The sequence below is a fragment of the Cajanus cajan genome, chromosome 4, assembly GCF_000230855.2.
Source record: "Cajanus cajan strain Asha chromosome 4, NIPB_CcT2T_4, whole genome shotgun sequence".
NCBI classification, from domain to species: Eukaryota; Viridiplantae; Streptophyta; class Magnoliopsida; order Fabales; family Fabaceae; genus Cajanus; species Cajanus cajan.
The window spans coordinates 50029570-50054104 of NC_138520.1; the positions used below are offsets into that span (position 1 = coordinate 50029570).

Below are 24535 nucleotides of genomic sequence, written 5' to 3' on the forward strand. Positions count from 1 at the left end.
AATATCTTCTCGTAGTTTATTTGTAAAAAACGTATGCTTTACAAAATTTTATTACAAACATAATTTTGGTAGATTAAAAGTTTCTTATTAATTTATAAATAAATGTGTGATAAATAAGGACAAAATTTTATTTCAAACATAATTTTGATAGATTAAAAATTTCTTACTAATTTATAAATAATTGTTTGATAAACAAGGACTTAATTAGTAGTAAGGAAAGGATAATATTTATAAACAAAATAAAAATATGATAGGATAAGAGCATGATAAGCTTTAGAGTTTGTTTGAATATAAGTTTAAAATTATTTTTGAGAGCTTTTTTAAAGAAAAATACTCTTTATATTTAATAGAGAATCTCTCAAAAACATTTCTAATTTGTATTCAAACAGACTCTTAATCAAATTCAATATTCAATGTACACCAAAAAAAATACTATTGTGTCATCTTGTCTTGTATTCTAGATGATCCAAATAATGAAAAGTGGTGGTGGTGGTAGCAATAATATAATGATAGTGTTGGTGACAATGGCAATGGTAACATTGATAGTTGTAATGGTAATGACAATAATGCTATTGGTGGTTACAATAATTATAATAATGACAATAGTGGAAGTAGTAACAACAAAAATTAGAGTTGTTAATTTCAGCTCGACCCAACCAACCTAGAAATAAGGTCATGTTAGACTTAAAAAGGATGACCAAAATAGAGTTAAGCCATTTAGGTCCATCCTTCTAAGCTCGATAGGCCAAATAGGCTCAAGCTAAGATGACCCATAGGTTTACGAACTAGTTTGTTAATATAATAAGTAAAATAATTTGAAACATCATCATTGTTAACCTATAATATATAACAAAATAATATAATAAAATTAATATGATAATAGTAATACTTTTTCACTTTTTTGTGTTTACTTACAAAGTTATGGTTACAAGCTTAAAGTTAGGATTAACTATTGTGAGAGGTTATTCGCTCCCATTTTCGGTATTAATTATTTAAGATGTCATATTATTAAATGTATTGGATCTTCTAAGTAGTAAAATGTTGGAGTCATGTTGGATAACAAGATTAGTTTACTAAAGCAATGAAAATTTGATCCTAATACTTATAGAGATGCACTTGCTAGGTGTATTATCATGTATGATCTTACACATAACTATCATGAATTTGAAAGGGCTTGGATGGTGAATAAAATGTTAAATCCTAATTTTAACTAATTTTAAATCCAATTGCAAAAATACTTCAATAGTTGATCACAATAAAGTATTTTTAACAGAACAGGAAAAGGTAAAGAATGTATTAACTACTATTCTAGGTAGAATATATTTGACTTCTGATACATGAACATCTATAACTATCTAAGACTATATGATTGTGAATGGTTGACTACTCATTTGTAACTATTATATAGTATCAATTAATTATATTATAATAATTTTTTTTTCATTGTAAAAAAATAAATTTAATTTTTTTTAATTAAGTCATTTTGACCCCGTGGTTTGATGACCCAACGTGAGTTAGATTGAACAACAAAATGTCAACCCGAAGAAAATATAGGTTAGATCAACCTAATCTAAAATAACATTTGACCCATATATATTAGGTTGGATTAAGTCAACCTGCCTTATTTGACACCTCTAACAATAGTGCCAATGAAACTAGTGTCACATTGTTGGTGGAGGGGGTTATGATGGGAGTAGGGACAAAAATTATGACAATGACGACGAGGATAGTGAGAACAAAGGGGGAAGGAAGGAAAGAGACCAATTATCATATCTTTCTTGTCCAACTTCTCTTTTAAATAATAAATACATTGCACTAACCAAATATAATAGGCAATTGAATAAACAAATGATATCTATTGGAGACACCAAATAATTAAGTACAATAGAATATGAAATTACCCTATCATATTTTTTTACCACCAAACAAGCCTCAATGACATACAAAATTAACTGTGTTTATTTTTAGATTGTATTCTTTCTAATGCAACTTTAAATAAAAAAAAGAGGAAATGTTGGATTAGTGATGAACTAGGGTTTATACATGAAAACAAATACAATGAGAAGTTAAAAATAATATAAAAACTTGTTTGACACAAAAACTTTTATTAATGGCTTCTAAATTATTTTCTTTCGTTACTTTAATCATATTGTATTTGGTAAGTTATTCTAATAGCCTATAAACTTTTTTATGACAAGGTTAGCTACTAGTGTTTTTCTTTTTTCATTTTTATCCTACCTAATTTTCATTATATCCATTTTACCACCCCCTCCCTCTTTTTTCACATTTTACATTTACATTTATCAACTATCTTTTGAATGTTTTTTATTATTCGTCAAAACTTTACTGATGACGAGATCCTAAATATTACGTGAATCCCCACTAACTAGTTTTTTTCAGTTAAGCTCACAAAATATTCTTAATTCAATCAACTAACGTATAAAATTTCAATTAACTTATTAGTTTTCAACTTCCTTATAAAATACTTTTATCAAATACACACGCTAAACTTTTATTAAATTTTAATTGAAGTAGCTTTAAAAAGAAAGTCAATCATAGCCTAAATAACAATATACGTGTTCATTTTGTTTTTCATATAAATATAGCTTATCAGCCAAACCTTCATTAAAAGTTTAGAACTAATTGAAAGAAATTGTTAATATATATATATAGAGAGAAATAGATAGATAGATATATTAATATAACTGGCTAATGGAGATGAAAAGTGTGATGAATAAGAGCATAATCGTTTCGAGAAATTAAATGAATATATTTTGAAAAGAAAATATTATTCAAAATTGTGACGACAATAACAAACTACCTCATTTTAATTTTTTTTTCATTACCAATTTTTTTATTTAGAAATGACGTTTTATTATCTGTTGTTATTTTATTTTTCTTCTCTAAACAACAATATAATCCATTTATATTAAAAAAATAGTGATAATGAAATAAAATTAGTTGTAAAAAAATATAATAAGATTGTAACACCATTATTTTACATAAACAATAATAAAATATCAATACTAAAATTTATATAATTATACTAAATTTATTATTATATAACTAACAATAATAAATTAAAATTAAAATAATAATAAAATAATAATAATAATAATAATAATAATTATTATTATTATTATTATATTAGGTTAAAAATAAATAATATGGAAATTGTATATCTATAATATATCATTTTATTAAATGTAAGAAATATATTATTATAATTATAATACAATATATAGGTGAATTAATTCTCATAATTATTTTATTATGTTTTAGTTAAATACAATTTATTAGAGTTTGAATAAATCCTCTCATAAAACTAAAATAATTGTGTAAGCTCCCACATATCACTGGACACTTGGGTTTATATCTAGTGTTATTTATAATTCGATCCAGATTCAATTATTCTGTTAGGCATTACAACTAATAAACCAACTATTTGCCACGTCAGCAAAATCTCAACTAACTACCTGAAACTTTAACAAAAATGGTAAGGGAAAAATAAAAGGAATTGCCGTTGTATTATATTGCAATACGAGTCTGTTTCGAAAAACTTCTCATAATAATTTTGGAATTTTTTATTTATTATAAACTAAAATTAACTTATTCAAAAACTAATTTATAGAATATCACTTATTTGTGTTCGGATTGAATGACACAACTTTTATAGTTTTATAGTTTTGGGAGTAAAGGTAGAGAAGTTCATTGTATTTTGAGTAGCAAGTCCCACAAGACCCAAAAACTGAAGCTCTTGATTCAAGAAACCTAAAACGAAAGAAATTGTTATCTTACAAATACAGTCACTACACTAAAGTTGTAAAGTCATGAACCTTTTCTTGTTTTTTTCTTTTTTTTTTTTAAGGATTTAGTGATAAGTAGGTAGCTAGTACTCCATTCCTTCTACAAAAGTTTGGTGCCTTACGGTTTCATTCTCTCAACATAATCCCTGCATAACTCAACAGTTGTATGGTACTTTTAGGTACCACACACCTTTCCCTGTCCTCTTGAGAAGGAAAAGGGAGGTGCAAAGAACAGATTCCAATGTGTAAAGGAGTACTATAGGTATTATTTACTATATTCATTCATTTATACACTCGGGTTAAGCACCAAGGCTTTCTGTTCTGGGAACATTTTTTCATTTCTGACTCAGCTGTCCTTATATTTTCAATAATGAGTTGAATTTTTGTGGACAGTTCCACTGTTTCCTCCTCAACATTGCTTATGAAGCTGAGCAGTTTTTCTCGATATGCAGCACACAGTTGATCTTGGCGCTCTAACTCCATAGTAAGTTCTGCAATTTTCTTATCTTTATCACCCTACAAGCAGAGGAAAAGATATCTTTTGAAACGGTATTGATGCAAAGATCTAGTAAAATTGGAATAGAACATGGAAGATAATATCAAAAAAGAAACCAAAAAATAAAAAGGAAGTCACAAAAAAGTTTCTCTTTACAAGCATTAATTCCAGAGAGACCAAAAAGTCGAGTTCACATGCTTAGCTTTATTTCCACCCATATACATGGAGATTTTTGATAACTGTATGTACTTCGCATCTAACGTAATGCAATAAAGCATCAAAATCCACCTATAACACCATAACTACATCCGTTACTTCCCAATTGAATTATCCAATTCTTGGCATTTGATATAAGGGATTTAGAGTAGAGATACAAATTGGTTTCGCGAACTTCCTTATTTGATTATTTACCTTTCATTGTTGTTAGAGTAAATTGCATTGATACACCCTGAAGCTTCATAAGATTACATATAACTCCCCTCCTTTTTCTACTCCTACACTAACTTTCATTGTTTGAAATATATTGCATTGACACCCCTTAGACAATTGTTTGAAAAACATTTCACCATGCCCTCCTATAAGAGATGTTGATGTAAACATTAAAAGAGTAAGGGGCTATCTGCAATCCCACAAAATTCAAGGGGTGTTAGCGTAATTTACTTTTGTTATTATTGTTTGTTCACAAGAAAGGCAAACAATCTCTGACTACTTGCACATGTAACACCAAGAACAAATATGAACACTAACTGCGCATCCTGTCCTCCAAGATATGTATTATGTACCAGAAAAATCCAACAAATATGATAGATAACAGACCTCTGTTACAAATGAGTATGTTTTATAGTATCCATAGGTAGTATTAATGTTCAATCCAGACAATTATAAGTTACACAAGTGCATAATTTACCCACCACCAAGTATTCCAGTAATGAAAAACTTCATGGTGAATGATGTTACACACAACTAACTGAATTTCTAGAGAGAGGAGAGGGAAACAATACTCAAGTATGATCTGGAGAAGCAAAAAAAGACAAATACTATAGAAGGGTGTAAAGGTAAGATAGCACTATAGTTCAAGAACAACAACCTCGTTGCTCATTTCCCAGGGGAATCAATTGGTAACAGTCAAGAATAAGTGCAACCAAAATTGAATGTCTAATCATTTGGTCAAGGAGGCGGCTATGACCATATCAAGATCCAATCCAACTTAAAAGCTTAAATTGTTAGGAGGAAGCATATCATTGGTAAGATTTCTATTAGGAATCAAAACTCAAAATCGTATAATAGCAGGTCAATGGAAAGATCAATGAAGGTAAAAAACTGTTTTATTGCTGAAAAAGATAGTAAATGCAGAAGGGAGAATAACTCTAATGCCCACAGAGCTCAACTCCTACAGAGAAAAGAGAATTCTCTGCTTGACAGAAAATGATTCTCAGAATCATATCCTCCCTCTCACTCCAAACCTTCCTATAACCATATTCCACTCGGGACAATAACATCACTTTCTCTCTGCCACCTCATCATTCCATCCTTGCTTCCTTTTATTCTTTCTTCCTGACATAGACTCTCCAAACAGTTGGCCTATTCTGCTGATGTGCAAGCTGATCAATAGGGCATTCATTCTCTAAATGGGTTCTAATTCTATCAATTTCCACCACTGATCTTTGTGAAAATTCCTTGTGGGGTCACACCACAGGGCTTCAGGTAGGGCACCAAGTGTATTTTTCTTACCCAAAAATAGAACACGGGTTAATCTCTTATTCTCTCACTGTCATATCAATCTTGATTTCAATTGAAAGCCTCAGAATCAAGCATGACATCTAAAATTATTAATTAAAAAATTTGGTATTGAAACATAGTTTCCTTTTCAAGTGGCACAAACTACGTTAGATTTTGGAAGAACGGGCAACTAACATAATACCATTCCCTATATTTGATTACAACAACCAAGCTTTTTCCCATTAGGTGGGGTAGGCTATAAATTTATGGATCAAATGATGCATAGTTTTCTAAAATAAATCAAGTTTGTAGGCAAAACAGTAGCCTCTAAAATCTAAATCTTAATGATTTTGCCTATAGTTTGAGTCTCCCTCTCCCTCTAGTGATAGCACTAGCCTCTATCTAGCATCTGCTCTACCTTCCTTTATAGTGTTTTTACAAGTGTTCTTCACACATGCCCAAACTACTTATTCGACATTCTACCATTTTTTCTAAAGTAGATGCTACCTGATCTTTCTCTAATACATTCATTCCTAATCCTATCTTGGATGGGATTAGGAAAAAATACATTAGAAAGAACCCTAAACCCTAAATATTACCTAAATCTGACTATTAATGAAAATTTCATATATATTCCACCCCTATTATGCAATTTAAAATCAGAATTAGTTATGATTCTTATGAATAAAAGACACCAAGAAAAAAATACTCCTAAAGTTATTCTTCTTTATCTCATACTATCATTAAGTAGTTTGTAACATAATAACATTTATAGACTTTAGAAATTCTTCAAAACATCTGCTCAGGTTATGACAGATATTAACAAAATAAACTGAAATGCTTATATTCAGCAATTAATTTTATCGTCAGTTAAAACCTGGGGTCATATATGCACAATTCACAGATTCAACAACAAAGCAGATCCCAAAATGTTTTATAAAAAAAAAAGAGAGAAAGAGACTATTATCACTTACAAATTGTATGAAATAAGTTTACACCTAATGAACAACGAATAATGCAGAATTATTTAAACAAGCAGAAACCTCACCGCTGTGCTGAACCCATTAGCTGTGGCAATTAGGGGATGGTTGTGATCCTTTATAAATCTTGAGACAACCCATTTTCCTGATTTTTCCAACTTCACCAAAATTGTTGCCTTGCAACCTTCTCGCGCACTAGGTCTTGGCTTTTTCTCTGGTCCCAATGTTCCCTTGTTATTTGGTGAGAATCCTTGTTTGTTACATCCAAGCCGGCGAGCAAGAGTCCTCCCATCTATTCCAGAACGTCGTCGTTGCATTATGCGTACAACAAATCCTACCCGTCTAGCATATTCAACATAAAATTTCCTAGCATCTTCTTCAGAATCAAATTCCAAGCCCACATATGGCTCTTGAACGTCAACTCCTTCAAATATACTTGTACTCTCTTCTAGACAGCTATGTTCTGCTTCATTTCCCTTGTCCGAATCCACTATCACAAAATCCATAAAAGTCTGCTCATTGTGTCATTAAGATAAATAATTTCAAATATCCATGGTATTTGATATATAAATGTTCAGTGCTTTTGAATTAGTCAATGCATTATCAATTCCCTCAAAGCGTGTCCAACAAGTTTAGAGAAAAATAGAGAATGAGCCTCAAAGTAGATATATTTCATGTTTATTGAGTTTACTGGTGTCTCCAGACTTTTGAGAAATTTACTTTCAGCTAGACCACAGGCAACAGAACCTGAGAGACAGCTTGCTCTGAAGGACCAAAGCAAATGAGAAATGGAAGGAAGGGTGAAACAGTAAAATGAACTGAGTCATGTATGTTCATATATAATACGACTAGTGTATTATATAGCCATGTTTTTGGCTGGGAATTGGGATTATTTGGGGGGAAATAATAGCATTGTTTTTCAGAAGCTCCCTCAAGAAGATGGAAAAGATATAAAAATGGAAAATGATTATTTCTATAAATAAGTACAACCAAACAAGCACAAGATAACAATTGTACCATGGCAAGATTAAATGACTAAAACTACTGTATCATAATCGTATTAGAGACATGATTAGCTAGGAGTTTGTTAGTATAGTTTGTTGCCTGTACATAGGCCTTTTGTAATCCATTTGTACTTAACGTTTTTCACTAACAATCCTATTTTCAGTTTTACTTTTTCCCAATTCTCTCTTCTTTCAGAACTGAAACATGTATTCTAATAAGATAATATCAGAGTGATACCATGCACCATGAAAATTTGGTTCCACTGCATCTTATTTTTCTTTCATTTCTTTGTTCTTCTTTTTGTGATTCAAGGTTCATTTTTTTTTTTTTGGCAATTTCATAGAAGTTGTCTTTATTAGTTTATGTTATCTAAGCAGACAATGATTACAATTTGATGCTTGTGTTTTTCATTTTTTTTTCTTCAAAACTTTTGGGAAATTTTTCTTGATATGCTTCAGCTTATGAGCTTTTCATTCTATTGGTACTTCTGCCTCAGATCTGAAAAATAAGGAGTTGATTGTATTATTAAATATTAACTAGTCACTGAGCAAATTATTCCAACATAAATGCTGCCGGCTAAGCCCTGGGCTGACATCCAGCTGAACCAGTGTTACTATAATGGGCAGTTATGGGGTCACATCAAGGTTAGACAAGATCACAAACCTGTCTACATTCCTTCAACTAAGAATCTATAGATTAGAAACCCTGTATTTGCCATATCAGTTATGATTGACAGCTATGAATTGGAAGGGAATGACAAATTTCTTCTCTTTCAACCTACTTATGTTATGATTCTTTTCATGCCAATGCTCATACATAAAGGATACTATTATATGAAACATTTAAAGCCATAATTGATTATGGACCAATATGCCCAGCAAAATACCAAGATATTTTGAAAGTCTTATAACCATATACCAAAAAAACACATTACTCACTTTTGTCGATTCATACCAACCAAATTATGGGAAATCAAACAGGTATTTTTAATTAGAAACATATTTTATACTTTTCATGCATGTGGATTTATTCAATTCGAAATGAATAAATGATAAGGGCACAGATCACTCTATGTTTGCACCTTCATGGAGTTGACATTGAAATGATACATGTCATAGTAAGGTGGATGAACTTAGAAATCTTCAAAGTATACTTGTGTCAATACTCTTTCTTGAAAAAATATGACATGGTTATCCCAGAAAACATCACTTATAGATAATCACTTAATTCAATAAAGTTGAGAAAACAGTTACAACTGTGTTCATGCAGGCCAAGGCTGAAATTTGACCTGATAAACTGAATTCAATATACATTATGAGTTTAAATCTATACTTGATTGTAACAAGAACAAAAGTCCATAGTTACAGTCTTGTATTTTGAGAAAAGACCCAAAAGAATAGCTATGGAACAAGAAAAATTGATGTCGAGGAGATATTTTATTTTACATATTTTTATAAAAGAACAGATTCAATAGAAAAAGCTAAGAAAATACAATAAAATTGGAGGATAAGGGGTCTTCCATTACAGAAAAAGAAAAATCTAAAGCAAAGGAAAAGGCATCAATGGAGCTAAGCTGTTCAATCACTCTGCTTATCTATTATAAAATTCCACTAGAAAAGGAAATGACCAAAAACCCTAAACTCAACTTCATACAATAACCAAGTCCAACTTAATCATTAAATTGCTTGGATTGGCTCTATCCAACACATAATTCTTCAAAATCTTCCACATTTCACCTTCTAGTCTGGTATTTTCACCAATTACCAAATTCCACAAGCCCCATAGTCATTTTGTTCAAGTATTGACCATTTGAGCTTAAAATCCATAGCCCGCCACACTCATACCCCATCATCTTCTAAGATGCACTCACACTCTGCTTCTATTATAAGACATACCACAATCTCATGTTCTTTACAAACCCAATTCTTTTCCAAAACCCAATTCTAAGATCTCAAGAGAGTGCGAGAAAAATCATTTTGACAAAGAAATAAGAAAACTTGCATAAAACTCTCTATCACACACATGGACATGGTTGGTAAAGTGCAGAAGGTGCAAAAGTAAGATCTGAACAAGTACTTGTTTGTGTTTTTCAGAAAGAAAGACTGTGCTGGGAAAAAAAACAAAAGCATAAAACAAACACGGCGTAACTTACTGTGAAACTGCTGAGGGTGCAAAACTGAGATCTTTTCACCGTGTCACGTTTTGTCGATAGGTTGGAGCTGTTTAAGAAATTGAAGAAATCGGGATAACTACGAAAAGGGAACGAACGATCTTCCTTGTTGTATTGTATGCGTATTGTTGGAAGAGTGAACGAGGTTTTGGGTGTTCCGTTTTACGGTTTTGGTGTTTTTGTTTTCTCAAGTAACCCTCGCATATTTTTGCACCTCTGGTTCACCTTATTTTACTTTTTTACATTATGGGTGTATATTTATGTTAATTTGTGAATTGGTCCTCCGTCTCGTATTGGTTTGGTCGGGTGCACAGATTTGACTTTGTTCAATGTTCATCACTCTCCCTTGGTCGAGGCTCTTCAAGATGCAAGAGTTTCCAGTCGTTTTATGAAAGGTCAAGATGAAAAAACAAAGAAATAGCATTTTTAATCTTCAATGATATTTAATTTATAATTTTATTCTCAGTTTTTAATTTGGTAATTTGATCTTTTAATTTTATAAAATTTAAAATTATAAAATATGATTGAGCGTTAAAATTATAATATTAGTTATGACTTTACATTAAGTTGATGATATTATAATTAATATTTAAGAATATTTATATAAAAAAATAATTTTAGATCTTATTTTTGTCTCATTTTATTATTTTTATCAACTAAAATTGAGATGAAACCTAAATAATAAAATCTATAAAATTGATGACTAAATTGTGAAATTTGTCACATTCTTCTACCGCTAACCTTCTTATTACTATAATAAGATATGACATTATAAATAAAAACTCATATACAAAAGTAAAATAATTTTTACATGGCTTAGTTCAATGTATAAAACTCAGATATTTATATAATAAATAAAATATGCTTTTAATTTGACTTTACAATTTCTCAAAGAAAATTCAAAACTAAAAATATGATAAAAAGAAACTTTAAAATAAAATATGGTTCTTATAAGCAACATGAACAAAAGGAAAATAAATTAGTCCTTTAAACTTTGGTATTATACTAATCAAAGTAGTCTCATCAAAATAAAAAAGAAGCCTAAGATCTATCTCTCCCAAGCTCAACTCATCTATATGATTTGCCCATTCAACCTAAGTAAGAAAACCAACATAACATAGAAGTGTGAGAATATATCTCACACAAGTATAAACACATACAAAAATATAGATAATGCTTAAACACATATAGTAATAACTTAGGCTTATAGTCATACATATAACAATCAATCAATAATAAACATATATCCACCAAATGCAATGCAACAAAAACCTAAAGAGGCCTAGGGATTGCCTTACTACCCATAGTCACTATACATGCCCACATGAAAAATTAATCTCACTCCCCTTTTTACCTCGAACGATGATCTCCGGTGCGTACAGTGTGATCTCATGCCTTCGAATGTTTCTCCTTTAGGTTCTCCCTGCAAGTTTTCTTTGATCGTCAGAAACTCTAAATCTCTAAATTAACTTATGTGACCTAACCCTTCCTCCTCTCTATATTAATAAGCTAGACTCTGGGTTGGGCTTCTTAGACTCATAGAGAGGATATTAAGCTTAAGTACACTTAAGAAGGTCACTTGCTAAAGTAAAGATAGTCTAATATAAGCTTTTCTTTTGTTTTGTCTACTGGAAAGTTACAAGACTTATAGAATGATAAACAAAGTTTTGAAACAACGAATTTAGATGATGGAATCATGCCTAGGAAGGCAAGGGGTGACACATTGAAAGAGCCAAGAGGAATGGGCTAGACATGAAGATTTGGGCCAGTCAAGGCCCAATGGGCCCGATGGGCTTGAAAGGCCCAAGATGAGCTTCTCATGGGCCATATTTGGTTTTAGCTATTTTCCTTACATCTTGTATATATCATGTTAATATAGGTTTCATCTATTTTGGGTCTTGTATTTTGGACCATCTAGGATAGCATTTTAGGCTATAGGCTTATTGGGCCTAGTTTTGGGCTTCATGGGCCTTTGGGCTTTTGGTACCCAATATTGGGCTCATTTCAATTCTTGTAATTTTTCCTTTCCATTGTATTTGCTTGGCCATTATATTTAGGCCATTAGATTAGGATTATTGAAGGATTACTTAAATAGGTTCATTAGGCTAAACTAGATTTAATTTAGAAGGCATTTAAGTTGAATTTGGGATCACATGGATGGTGCCACTTGTGGCTGAACATGTGCTTAGCCAAATCAACCCTAAATGCTTCCTAAATCAAATTAAGATGCATGAGGGCACCTAGATTCACGGACTTGCACATGGGAGTAAAGATTTGAATTCAAATTTCAAATTTGAATTCAAATCTTGGCGCCACATGTGGTGTTTGAATCTTGGCACCAAATGCTTCCCTAGCCGATCCTATATATGCATGATCCTTCATAACTTGTATTCACTTTTGATGAATGAGAATTTATGAATTTTACTTCAGCCCAAATTCTCTCAAAGGTCACCGAAATCTCCCTTTCCCAAGTTCTAGGAAAACCTCCATTCCTAAACTTGAAAGTGAGCTTTCCTTTGGATCTTTAGCTTGGATGCTTCCATCCTTAGCTTAGGGATTCTTCTACCATTCCAATCATCTTCTTCCATCATTTGAACCGTGACAAGCTCAAGGAAAAGGTCTTCACATTCGGAGAAGGTCAAAAGGAGCAAGACTACTTCACTCGCTTCAACCATACTCCATAAAGTGGTATCATGAGCAAGGTTGCTTCCTTGAGCTAAGTAATCCTTTTCCACCGAATATTTTTGTGTCTTTGTATTCTCCTATGTCTCTTATTGGTTTTGCTGTTTGGATCTAAATTCTTGTTCAAAAATTTTGAGAGATCCAATTGGTGTGATTGTATTTGAAAATCCGGCAATCACATTGAGTCTAGGAATTCTACCTTGTCCGGTTTTCAATTTGTTTGAGTCACTTCTTATTTCATTGTTTTGATTCGGCTAATTTTTGAGTATGCATGTGTTTTGATCTTGTTTTTTTGAATCTTGGTTTTGTCAAGTCATGTTAGTCATTTAAATTGTCAAAATATTTAAGATGTACTTGTGTGTTCACTTGTTGCAAAATTTTTGAGTCTTTTGGAATTTGGCCGAGATTCATTTCTATTCATATGTGCCTTGCTTGTTTGCTTTTCTATTTGCATAATTGAGTTCATGTTCATCATTAGATCATTGGTGAACTCTTAGTGTTAGGTTTCCATTGTGTACTTGAGTTGTCAAATTTACTTTCCATATCAAATATTGAATCATTCATTTGTGTCTTGAAATTTTAAGTGAACTATTCTATTTCTAGTGCACTATTTGTATTGGATTCAATTCTTAAAAGATTTTTTGCTAGAAAACAGAGAAAATACAGAGCATATAAAATCAAAATAGTTAAAAAAAAAGAGAACAAAAGAATCTAACAAAGTTTCAAATTATAGTGCACTAGTTCTTCAAGTTTCACTTGAATTGATCATTCTAGTAGATCCGGTTTCTATACATTGGATTTGTGAAATTTTTGAAACAAAAAGGCAAATGTCTTCTCTGGAAAAGAAATTTGAATTCAGAAAAACAAATGGATTAAAAAAAGAAATATAAAAAAAATTATAGCAAGAAAAGTAGAGAAGAACAATTAGAAGAAAATACACTTTATTTCACAAAGTAATTGGTCTACTAGTTTGCTTTCACTTTTCTAATTGCTTCCCAAATTTTTTTAGTTTTGTTAATCTACTCTAGTGCCTATCTAGGAATGTTCCTAATTGAGTGCTAGCTTGTTTTGAGTCTTAATTTTTGCTTTAATTTCTTGGCTTTCTTTGAGTCTTGTCATAAACACTTAACTCTTCAATTTTGGTATAAGCTTTCTAAATTGTGCTTTTGTTGCTTGTCTAAGTTTTCCTTGAATAAAATTCTGTGCTGGAAGTGGCATCAAATCCTTGCTAAAGAACCAAACATTACTCAACAAGGATAGGAAAGGAGTTTTGAAACAAGGACCTTAAAATTTGACCTAAATTTGGTGACCTAAAACTCCTAAAACTACCTTCACAAGAGTGATCAATCCATTCATCTTGTGAGCAACCTTCTTTCACCTATTTGTTGTGTTCACTGTGCAGGTTCAAGGAGCATCAAAGGACCAAGGTTGGAGGTGGATTAAAGTATTCAAACAAGTGATGGAAAAATGTGGCTGAAAATCCGTCACTAAAGTGGCCACAAAACCGTCACAACTTTGTTTTAGGATTAGTTTAATTTCTTGCATTTTTCTTGTAAATTCAATCAATTTGTAATAGATTGGAGGGAGTATTAAGAAGCTGGTCAGGTATATCTAATCCCTTATAGTCACTCACGTGTAGTACTAGTGGAAGTGGCTTGGAAACTTCATATGTTTCAAGCTTCCACTTAGGGAAAATCCGACTAGTTGCTTAATATTGTTTCCTTTGAGTTGTTTGTTCTTAGTTTGTTTACTTTGCTTTATTAATTCGACTAGCATGTGTAGAATTTAAATTGCTCACGTTTAGTTGTAATAAAAAACACTTGTGAAAATCATCAATCATTAAAAATTTGTGAAAACAATTTGTGGAATTGAGAATACCACAAGGAAGTTTGGTGATTTCCACTTGAAAATGCTTGGTTATTAAGTGGCTCTTAGTAGCTCACCTCCCTTGATAGTGCAATTTGTACACTTAAACTTCCAAGTGTTAGTCTTGTTCCTAGAAAAGACCAAAAAAATATTTTCTTTTGCATAGCATATAAAACTCTTTTTGTTTAATCATGAGAAAACATTCCTTAGGTATTAGTGAATCAAGCTCTTCAAAACATTTTTCGCAATCTACTCAAGAGCTTAAGCCACTAACACCTTGGACAAAGCAAGAAGTGTTAAAAAGAGAAAAAGAAAAACTTGAAAGAGAAGCACAACTTGCAATTTTGGAGGAAGAAATTCTCATTCTTAAACAAAAGGAAGAAAAACTTTTAGCAAAAGAAAAATTGAGAAAAACAAGAGAAAAAGAAAGAAAAAAGGCATTTCTCTTAGGGAAGAGTAAGGAGGAAAATATATCCTCTAAAGGACTTGTGAGTGAAGAAAGTTGTTCTATCATTCAAAACCATTTGCAAAATACTCTCTTCATACATAAAGACCTTAACTCTTACCCTTATACTACCACTAGTCATGAAGTAGAGATTTTAGAACAAAATATTTTAAAGAAAAATGAATCTCAACTTCAAGATGTAGTGAAGAAGGAGTGGACTACACTTAGTTCTACTTCTTGTGCTACTTCCTTGGAGGTGCCCAAGGAAGATAACCTTCCTCTCTTTAGGACTCCTTCTACCATAGTTGTTCTAATAAAGCACCCAAATTTTGGAATATATTGTTTGATAGATACATCTTGTTATATTTCATATTCTATTTTTGATCTTATGGGAAGTTCATTTTTATTTGAACTTAATTTGCACCCTTCCCTACAAGACAAAAATAGTTTATATAAGTTTTCATTATTTCACAAGACATTATCTTTTTATCTACCAAACAATATGTTTCAAAATTTTTTAGGATTTCCTTCTAGGTTATGCTTAGAAGAGGATCCTATTTCCACTTGTAGGGATTTTAATTTCAAAAGTTTAGTTTTCTTTGTTGGGATAGATGGAAGGATTCTTCTTAGGATCCACAGTCCATTTTCTTCACATTTCACCTCTTACACATGGTATGGTATGCATGTAGGTGATGATTCTTATTCCATGGATCCTCATGATTTGAGGACAAATCCTTTTCAAGAGGTGTAGACCCCTAAAATTGTCCGGGTCGGAAATAAGACTCAAAGACTCTCGAAGACCGAAGGAAAGTCAGCCGGAAGGACTCCTGGAAGACCCTAGGATGATTCTTTGTAGGTCTAGAAGTCTTAGAGTAGCTTAGAATAAGGGTGTGTGAGGATTGGAGCTCAATACACCCTCCTAGAGGTTCAGTACGGCCGTACTGAGCCATTTGAACTACAATACGGCCATAATGAAATCAATACGGCCGTACTGAAGTTTTTGAACTTCAGTACGGCCGTACTGTAGTTCAAAAACTCAGTACGGGCCGTATTGACTCCTTAGGCCGTACTGCGCCTCAATCCTATAAATAGGACGTCATTGGCTCGTCCTTCCACACATTTGGAGCATTTCTCCACCCTCTGGCTGAGTATTCTTGGGTTTTTGAGCTATTCTCTGCCCTAGAAATCTCTCCGAGAGCTGATCCGACTAAGTTCTTGAGTTCATGAGCCTTTAGCTTGAGACTCGAACAAGTCGAAGGGAAATCTCTTTGATTTCCATAGTAAATATTATTTTTAGGGAAAGGAGCGAGCGAACGTGTAGTGGGAAGAAGCGCCAAAAAGCCTCCTAACTCCTTTTCAAATATATAAAAGCACGCTTCGAAGGTTTCTTTCCAAATCCTTTCTTTTACCGCTTTTTGATTGTTGCATTGCACGTTTAAAGCTTTCATCATGTAGATAGTTTACTTATAATCGTTCTAATAAATAGGTGTAGTTTAGTAATTTTACGCTATTATTTATGAAATAATCCGTCATAGGGAACCCGAAAGGGGCGTTGTGGGGTGCTAACACCTTCCCCACACGTAATCGACTCCCTTACCCAACTCTGGTTGTAATGGCCAAAGTTGATTTGCGAAAATCAATTGCCTTATGTCTTTTTCCAATGTTTTGAGTAAAACATTGGTGGCGACTCCAAGAACCCCCTTTTTGCGAAAACCATTAATCCATGGAGGGTCCCGTTTGGGATTAACACGGGTTGGTGAGAATCATTTAACAAAATTGTTAGTTCGATGAGGTCTCAGTTTGAGAATAAGTCGTTCTAACAATCCATCATTTTTCAAAACCAAAAAGAGTCCGACCATCGTCGCGAATGCCAATGTCCGTTTCGGCGGGTGGCGACAGATGGCGACTCCACTGGGGAAGCCTCGAGAGTCAGTCCCATTTAGTGATAGATTATTTCTAAAATGATAGTTTAAAATTACTTCATTACCCCTCGCTTATATGATAAAATGTTTTACCTAATTGGCTTTAATAATTGTTGGGTGTTTAAATTTTCGCAATTGTTTGAAATATAAACTGCACACAAACCTTTGCACACAACAGTTCCCTCTATACCCGGGGGCATGAGTGGAAAGCCATAGGGAGTGGATGCTAGTACGGCCGGTTGTCGAATGGGTCTATAGGTGCCCGTAGACCGTTTTCGGAAAGCATCACTCAAGGTGAAAACCATGAACTCAAGTCCGACAGTGCGTTGGAGCTTTCCATCGATTTACGACGAAAGGGATTGGGTCCCTATAATGGGGGCACCTTGGGGGCCTTAGACCGGTGAGAACAGTTAGAACCTCCTTGAATATGCACTTGTCTGCAGGATACCCCTACCTCATGATTCGCTCGTGACTGTTCGTGGATGAGTGAATTGTTTGTGCATTGTTTATGTGACATTGTTTGAGCATACATTGCATTCTTTAAACATACAACATTCCCCTTTTAGAATAAGAATAAATAGGAATAAGAATCTTCCATTACATGGTGTTAACATCTACCCTCATCACATTCATGTAGGTAGTTTCCCTTTTCACCCAAAAAATACAAAAAATAAAATACCCAAAAAAAGTTATTTATCCAAACCAAGCAATATCATGCATCATTCTAGGAGCATCCTGAAAACATGATAATGCTTAGTTGAATAAACACAATGCATGCATATTCAACGCCATCATCTCATATCATGCATTCTTATCGAAGATCATGGAGGGATCTAGGGGAGTGCAAGGGCAGTTGAAGAAAGTGGACTTCTTGTTATACCGTGCCGAGAGGTTGGACCACCTCTGTTCTTTGATGCCACATGAGGCTCGTGTTGAGTTCGAGAAATCATATGGACGAGTCCTCGATTTGATGAAGATATGTGTGGATCTGGCCTTTCTGAGAGCATTGGTTCACTTTTGGAGTCTCGATCTGCATTGCTTCGAGTTCCCCCAGTTTGACTTAGTTCCTACTCTCGAGGAGTACGAGCTCATGCTGCGATGGCCCAAATCAGCAGGAGTCTATGTTTTTCATGGTAATTATGTGGCCGTGGAGAGGGTCGCTACTCAAGTCAAACTACCATCACGATCATCTACCTTAGTGGGGAACGACAGTATCAAAGGTTGGAAGCTCGCTATGATTGAGGATCACCTTTCTTCCTTAGCTGGTGAGGGAGATTGGTTAGCTTTCAACAAGACTCTAGCGTTAGCCGTGTTTGGGACAGTCCTATTCCCCTTTCACGCTAACACAGTGGACCATGCCGCTATGGATGCTTTCTTCGCATGGGACGTGCACATGAAGAGTCCCGTGCCTGCCATTCTTGCCGACACCTTGCTTTCTGTCAACATATCTCAGCAGAAGCAAGGGAAGATTATCCGATGCTGCACCTCCTTGTTATATGTGTGGAGCATCACACACTTCTACGCCTCTAGTCACATGGGGACTTTCCCCGATCCATTGAGGAGCTTTTCGAAGATCCCCGTATGCCGCCGTTATGCTTCCGAATGGAAGGAAGATATGGAACAGTGGAGCATTGAGCACTTCACATGGGTTTGTCCTTTGTTCCGTCCGAGCAACGTAATGATGAGATGCGGCAGTTACCCAAGCGTACCTTTGATGGGCCTCAGAGGTTGCATAGCTTATTCACCTAGATTGGCTATGAGGCAACTTATGAGGACTCAGATTGTTCCTACTAAAGAGGAGCTTGGAGGATTGTGTTTCTCCTTTGATTCCGAGCATCAATGGGACATGCACGCTGTCGTTAGAGCGTGGGAGAGACCAATCTACGAGGGAGATCGAGAGCTTGGAAAGCCTCGGGTATCCGTCTCCACCGACTACGAGACTTGGAGGAGCGAGAGGGGAGTGCCCCAACCATCCACCTCTTGCGCAACCGCAGTTACGAGGAGGTTGCTGCAAGAACAAGTCGATGCCTTGACCAAGAAGCTAGAAATCATGGGAGCTCAGATGAGAGTTCTTGAGGAGAAAAGCGAAGAATCCAGTTTCGCCATTGACGGTCTACAAAGGCAGTGCAAGAAAAAAGACCATGAGATAGAGCGGCTCAAGGACGAGTGTGCTAACCTTAATGAGAAGGCTATTCGGGCATCCAAAATGCCAAAGGTCGAACCGAGTAGTCAACTCCGAGATGTCAACGCAAAGATAGCACGCCTTGAAGCCGAGTACACAAGGCAGGCACAGTTGATCAAGGATATGCAAGATGATCTACTCTTGACTCGATCCGATGCACAGCAATGGCGGGAAGTTGCTCAACAACAAACCGCAAGCCTTTCCGATTTTCGCAAGAAGGAAAGGGAAGGATTAGCACATATGGCTAAGCTCCGAGAGGAGAAGGATCGAGCCGAAGACGAGCTTAATGAGATGCAAGCCATGATCAACTACCATATTCAAAAGGCGAAGGACGCTCAAAAGATTAGTGATAATATGAGCCAAGCGGTCCATACGCAAGCCGAAGCAATGGCCCGTCATGTAGAGGAAGCCGAAGTTGAATGGAGAAGAAACATGAACCCGCCTGTGGGTTTCTATCGGCTTTTCTCATTTTGTAAAAATTTGCTTCGAAGCATTGTATAATGAGTTGTACAATTTCTTTGATTAATAAATCGAATTTTTGAGATCTATGAAATCTTTCAATTGCCTTTGCATTTCATAGTCATTCATTTGCATACATCTCTCCTAGTAATTCATTAATAACATTAATAAAAAGAAAGGATTAATCGATGCGTATGTTCAGAATGGATCGCACGCCGTTTGTTATTAAGTGTAAGCCAACAACCGCGCCAAGCGAACACACATCAACTCCGTTGTTGGTAATCAAGACAAATAAAGGGGAAGGTCCGACACCGTTGAAGATCACTGCTCCAAGACCTTTCCCCTACGAATCGAATAAAGCTGTCCCATGGATATACGACATCCATTCTTCTGCCGACAGCGATATCTCTAACATCGCTGGACTTGGGGGCATGACTAGGAGTGTCAGGATCTACACTCCCGAAGATCCTCATGATAAAGCTCCCAAGAATAAAGGAAAGGAAAAAGAAAAAGGGAAAACCGAGGAAAATAAAGAATCCGAGGAGGAGACTGACGAGCTGTTAAAATATATCCGACAGAGCGACTACTCCATCGTGGATCAACTTCATAGGACGCCAGCAAAGATTACTCTGTTGTCGTTGATCCTAAGCTCCGAATCGCACCGGCAAGCTCTGTTGAAAGTCTTGAACGAGGCGTATGTGTCGCACACTATCTCCCAAGACAAGTTTGAGGGGATTGTTAGTCACATCACGGCTAATGATCACCTCACTTTCACCGATGAAGAAATCCCCGCTGGGGGACCGAATCACAACAAGCCCTTGAACATCTCTGTAAAGTGCAAGGAATATCACATCGCTAAAGTCTTGGTGGATAATGGATCTTCCTTGAATTTGATGCCAAAAAGAACGTTTGATCAAGTGGCAATCAAGGGAATCCAAATGCGCCCGAGCAACATGATCGTCCGAGCTTTCGACGGTTCTAAAAGAGAAGTGGTGGGAGAAATCAATCTTCCAATCCAAATTGGACCCACCATCTTTAATGTCGAATTTCAAGTGATGGACATTACTCCCGCGTATAGCTGTCTCCTCGGCCGACCTTGGATTCATGATGCGAAAGCTGTTCCCTCTACGCTCCACCAGAAAGTCAAATTCATAGTGGGTGACAAGCTGGTGACCGTACAAGCCGAAGATGACATACTCATCAGCAAGCCATCTGCCATACCTTACGTGGATGCAACAGAGGAAGCTCTAGAGACCGCCTTCCAAGCATTGGAGATTGCCAATGTCGAAACATTTCCCCGAGAAATGAAGAAGGTAGCCTACATGCTCACCAAGAACGGATACTTGCCTGGACAAGGACTTGGCAAGGATTCCCAAGGAATTCCCGAGCTACCCATTATTAAGGATAATCCGGGGAAACAAGGGTTAGGATACAACCCTAATAAAGATCAAAGGACGAAGAGGAACCAAGATCCTTCTCGACGTTCTTTAAGCCAGATCTTTAGGAAGGTCGGTTCACAAGTGTCAAGGCCGGTCGTCGTCATCAAGTGCTCTTCTTCTTCCGATAGGGATGTATAGACCTGATGACTGTTAGAGATCACTCCTCGGGGACAGCCCGACCCCCGAGCCTCGATAGGGCACATGTTTCCGCTAGAATTATAATAAAATCGTTCTTTATTAGTTCTTATTGCTTCTTTTCTTGCTTGAAATAAATTTCTAGACCACATTATTTTTTAACCCTGTTTGAATAAGCATGAATGAGGTTAAAATCGTCTTAATAACAATAAACCCGCATCATTTTTATGTGGAAGTATGTGTGACAACTTGGAGCACCTTTCCTTGGCCTCGACAAGTGCCATCATGGATAAAAAAGAAATCCTTTAAGGACAAAATCCTAAAAACAAAAAAAAGCTCGGCAGGAAACCCGAAAAAGGGGGCTGCGCAAAAATAAGAGCAAAGAACCCGCTAGGAATCCCACAAAAGGGTGACCTAGGCAAAAATTAGGGTTGCAAAAATGAACAAAAACAAAGGTCCGCTGAGATGCCACAAAGGGGTGTTTTAGGCAAAAACAAGGACAATCAAAAAGCAAAAGAAATCCATGATGGTACCATGAGCTGAATTCAAAAAGAAAGGTTCAAGGGAAGCTATCTAAGTTGTCGAATCACAACGTCAATAACAAGACTTTCTTAACTTCATAAGTGTTTAATCAAACAAGCCTAAACACATGAGCCTACCTTGGCCAGCCATTCTTACAAAAACCGTTTTCAAAACAATAATAATCCCCTCTAAAACACAAACTTTTGAACAAAAATATCTTTCCTTTCTTTTCTCTTGTCCCAAACGATTTTAGAATAATCTAGTGGAAACATGGAGATATAGTGGTCAATAGGAGGGTTGATACGTCTTCTAAAGGAAGGGAAGGATCACTGGGTTGATGACACCAATCTCGATATAACACGCATCATTCCTCGGTTACAGAAATCGGCAGCGCATAGCCTGTCTAGAGGAATGGCAAAAATCCAAGCAAAGAAACGCATCGGTTAATTCTTTTGAAAAATAAATCAAATAGAATTAGGTGCATCATACCACATACATGCATACAGATGATAGGTGTACTGGAAGATCACTTATTCTCTATTTATTGAAAAAAAAAAATGAACTTCAGAAAAAACAATGCGCCCGTACCATGTTCAGTATGCCCGTACTAAAATTAGGGTTATGAACAAATTTTCAACTCAATACGGGCGTACTGAAATGAATACGGCCGTATTGGCCATAACGTCCACACCAATACGGGCGTATTGAATTCAATACGACCCGTATTGGCCCATTCTTTTGTACATCAACAGTAAGATCAGTACAGTCGTACTGAATTCAGTATGGGCCGTACTGACCTAATTTTTTCTATAAATACGCCACCTCCCTCACGTCGACGACAGAAATTCCTCCAAGAAGAGGAGGATAGGGAGAACCATTCATTTTTCTAAAAACATTAACAAAATGATTAAACTTGCATTTTGTGCATCACACACACATTAGTTGCACATTCAAAGACCTTATCATGAGGCAGTCGTATAAAATAGAAAAATAGGAAAAATTTCTTGTGTATGACAGCAGCCAACAGAAAAAGCCGAAAAATCGACAAAAAAGGCAAAAATTCAGAAAATCCAACAATCGTACAAAATAACTGAGCCTGGAGAGGCTTGCCGAAATAATACTCCCCAGAGACATCTCAGCTTGCACTCTTGGGCCGAATTCCCAGTGAAAGCTATCAGAGCAAGATCAGCAAGATTCCCCAATGGAAGCATGATCATCCAAACAAAATATCCGAGTCAAAGGACTTAGACTTCCTCAGTGGAAGGTAGCTTTCCAACTCGAGCGACGAGTGAAGCTAAGCCTGAAGAGGCTTTCTAAATAATACTCTGGGATACATAAGATCCTCAATCCCCATTCGCCTACTCAGAGGCACTCCTTCAAAAAGAGAAAATCTGAAAAGATCAATAACCATTCCCCAAGCGGAATTCGGTATTCAGCTAAACACCGAACGTCAAGATAATCCGCCTAACAGAAGAGGCCAATCAAGATCAATACGACAGAATCCCCCAGCGGATAACAGCCTACGCAGAGGCAACAAAACCAGAAAATCAAAAAAGTCAACCGAATAAGGATAACCGGGATACTCCACCAACGTCGAAAGGACGTCAGCCAACCATAAGGCATCACTCACCTCAGAAAGAGCATCTTTGTGTCTGCATCCCCAAGGAATCAGAATTTCCCCAGTGGGCACCAACTATGCAATGGAAAGTTGGGACACAAGAACCTATGAGTAACTGCACATCCCCTAGACGGATCCCTGCGTTATCCAGCCCTCAGCGACACCAAAATCAAAAACAACCGTCGAAGCAGCATCGTGGACTGTGGAGACAAAATCATCACAAATCCCTGGAGAGGGCAAACTCACGCTACCAAAGTGACCAGAAGCACGGAGGTATGCAACCCTGGGGAGGGCAAACCACAGACCCTGGAGAGGGAAAACTCACGCTACCGAGGTCGTCAGAAACACCGAGGTATGCACGAGCCTGGAGAGGCGACGACTAATACTCAGCTACTGACGTCGTCAGAAACACGGAGGTATGCAGCTGCCAACGTCGTCAGAAACACGGAGGGATGCAGACCCTGGAGAGGGAAAACTCACGCTACCGAGGTCGTCAGAAACACCGAGGTATGCACGAGCCTGGAGAGGCGACGACTAATACTCAGCTACCGACGTCGTCAGAAACACGGAGGTATGCAGCTGCCAACTTCGTCAGAAACACGGAGGCATGCAGACCCTGGAGAGGGCAAACTCACGCTACCGAGGTCGTCAGAAACACCGAGGTATGCACGAGCCTGGAGAGGCGACGACTAATACTCAGCTACCGACGTCGTCAGAAACACGGAGGTATGCAGCTGCCAACGTCGTCAGAAACACGGAGGCATGCAGACCCTGGAGAGGGCAAACTCACGCTACCGAGGTCGTCAGAAACACCGAGGTATGCACGAGCCTGGAGAGGTGACGACTAATACTCAGCTACCGACGTCGTCAGAAACACGGAGGTATGCAGCTGCCAACGTCGTCAGAAACACGGAGGCATGCAGACCCTGGAGAAGGCAAACTCACGCTATCGAAGTCGTTAGAAACACCGAGGTATGCACGAGCCTGGAGAGGCGACGACTAATACTCACCCTGGAGAAGGCAAACTCAACCTGGAGAGGCTACTCAACAATTTTCCCACCTGAAGACACTACAAGTCGGAAGGATGGC

At 36.1% G+C, this 24535-nt stretch overlaps 1 protein-coding gene across 2 annotated transcripts; it reads right to left on the reverse strand.

Annotated features, from left to right (window-relative positions):
- Nucleotides 1-3737: 3737 nt before the first annotated feature.
- LOC109791782 (protein FAR-RED IMPAIRED RESPONSE 1) lies at nt 3738-10475 on the reverse strand. 2 transcript variants are annotated; one of them, XM_020351129.3, is made up of 3 exons: nt 10159-10475; nt 7070-7513; nt 3738-4322 (listed from the first exon to the last, which is right to left on the reverse strand). In XM_020351129.3, the coding sequence occupies exons 2-3, from the start codon at nt 7505-7507 to the stop codon at nt 4089-4091; spliced, it is 672 nt and encodes a 223-aa protein (XP_020206718.1). In that variant the 5' UTR covers nt 7508-7513; nt 10159-10475; the 3' UTR covers nt 3738-4088. The 2 variants fall into 2 exon arrangements, with proteins under 2 accessions (XP_020206718.1, XP_020206717.1); XM_020351128.3 differs by having other exon boundaries at nt 7070-7491; nt 10159-10469.
- Nucleotides 10476-24535: the final 14060 nt, after the last annotated feature.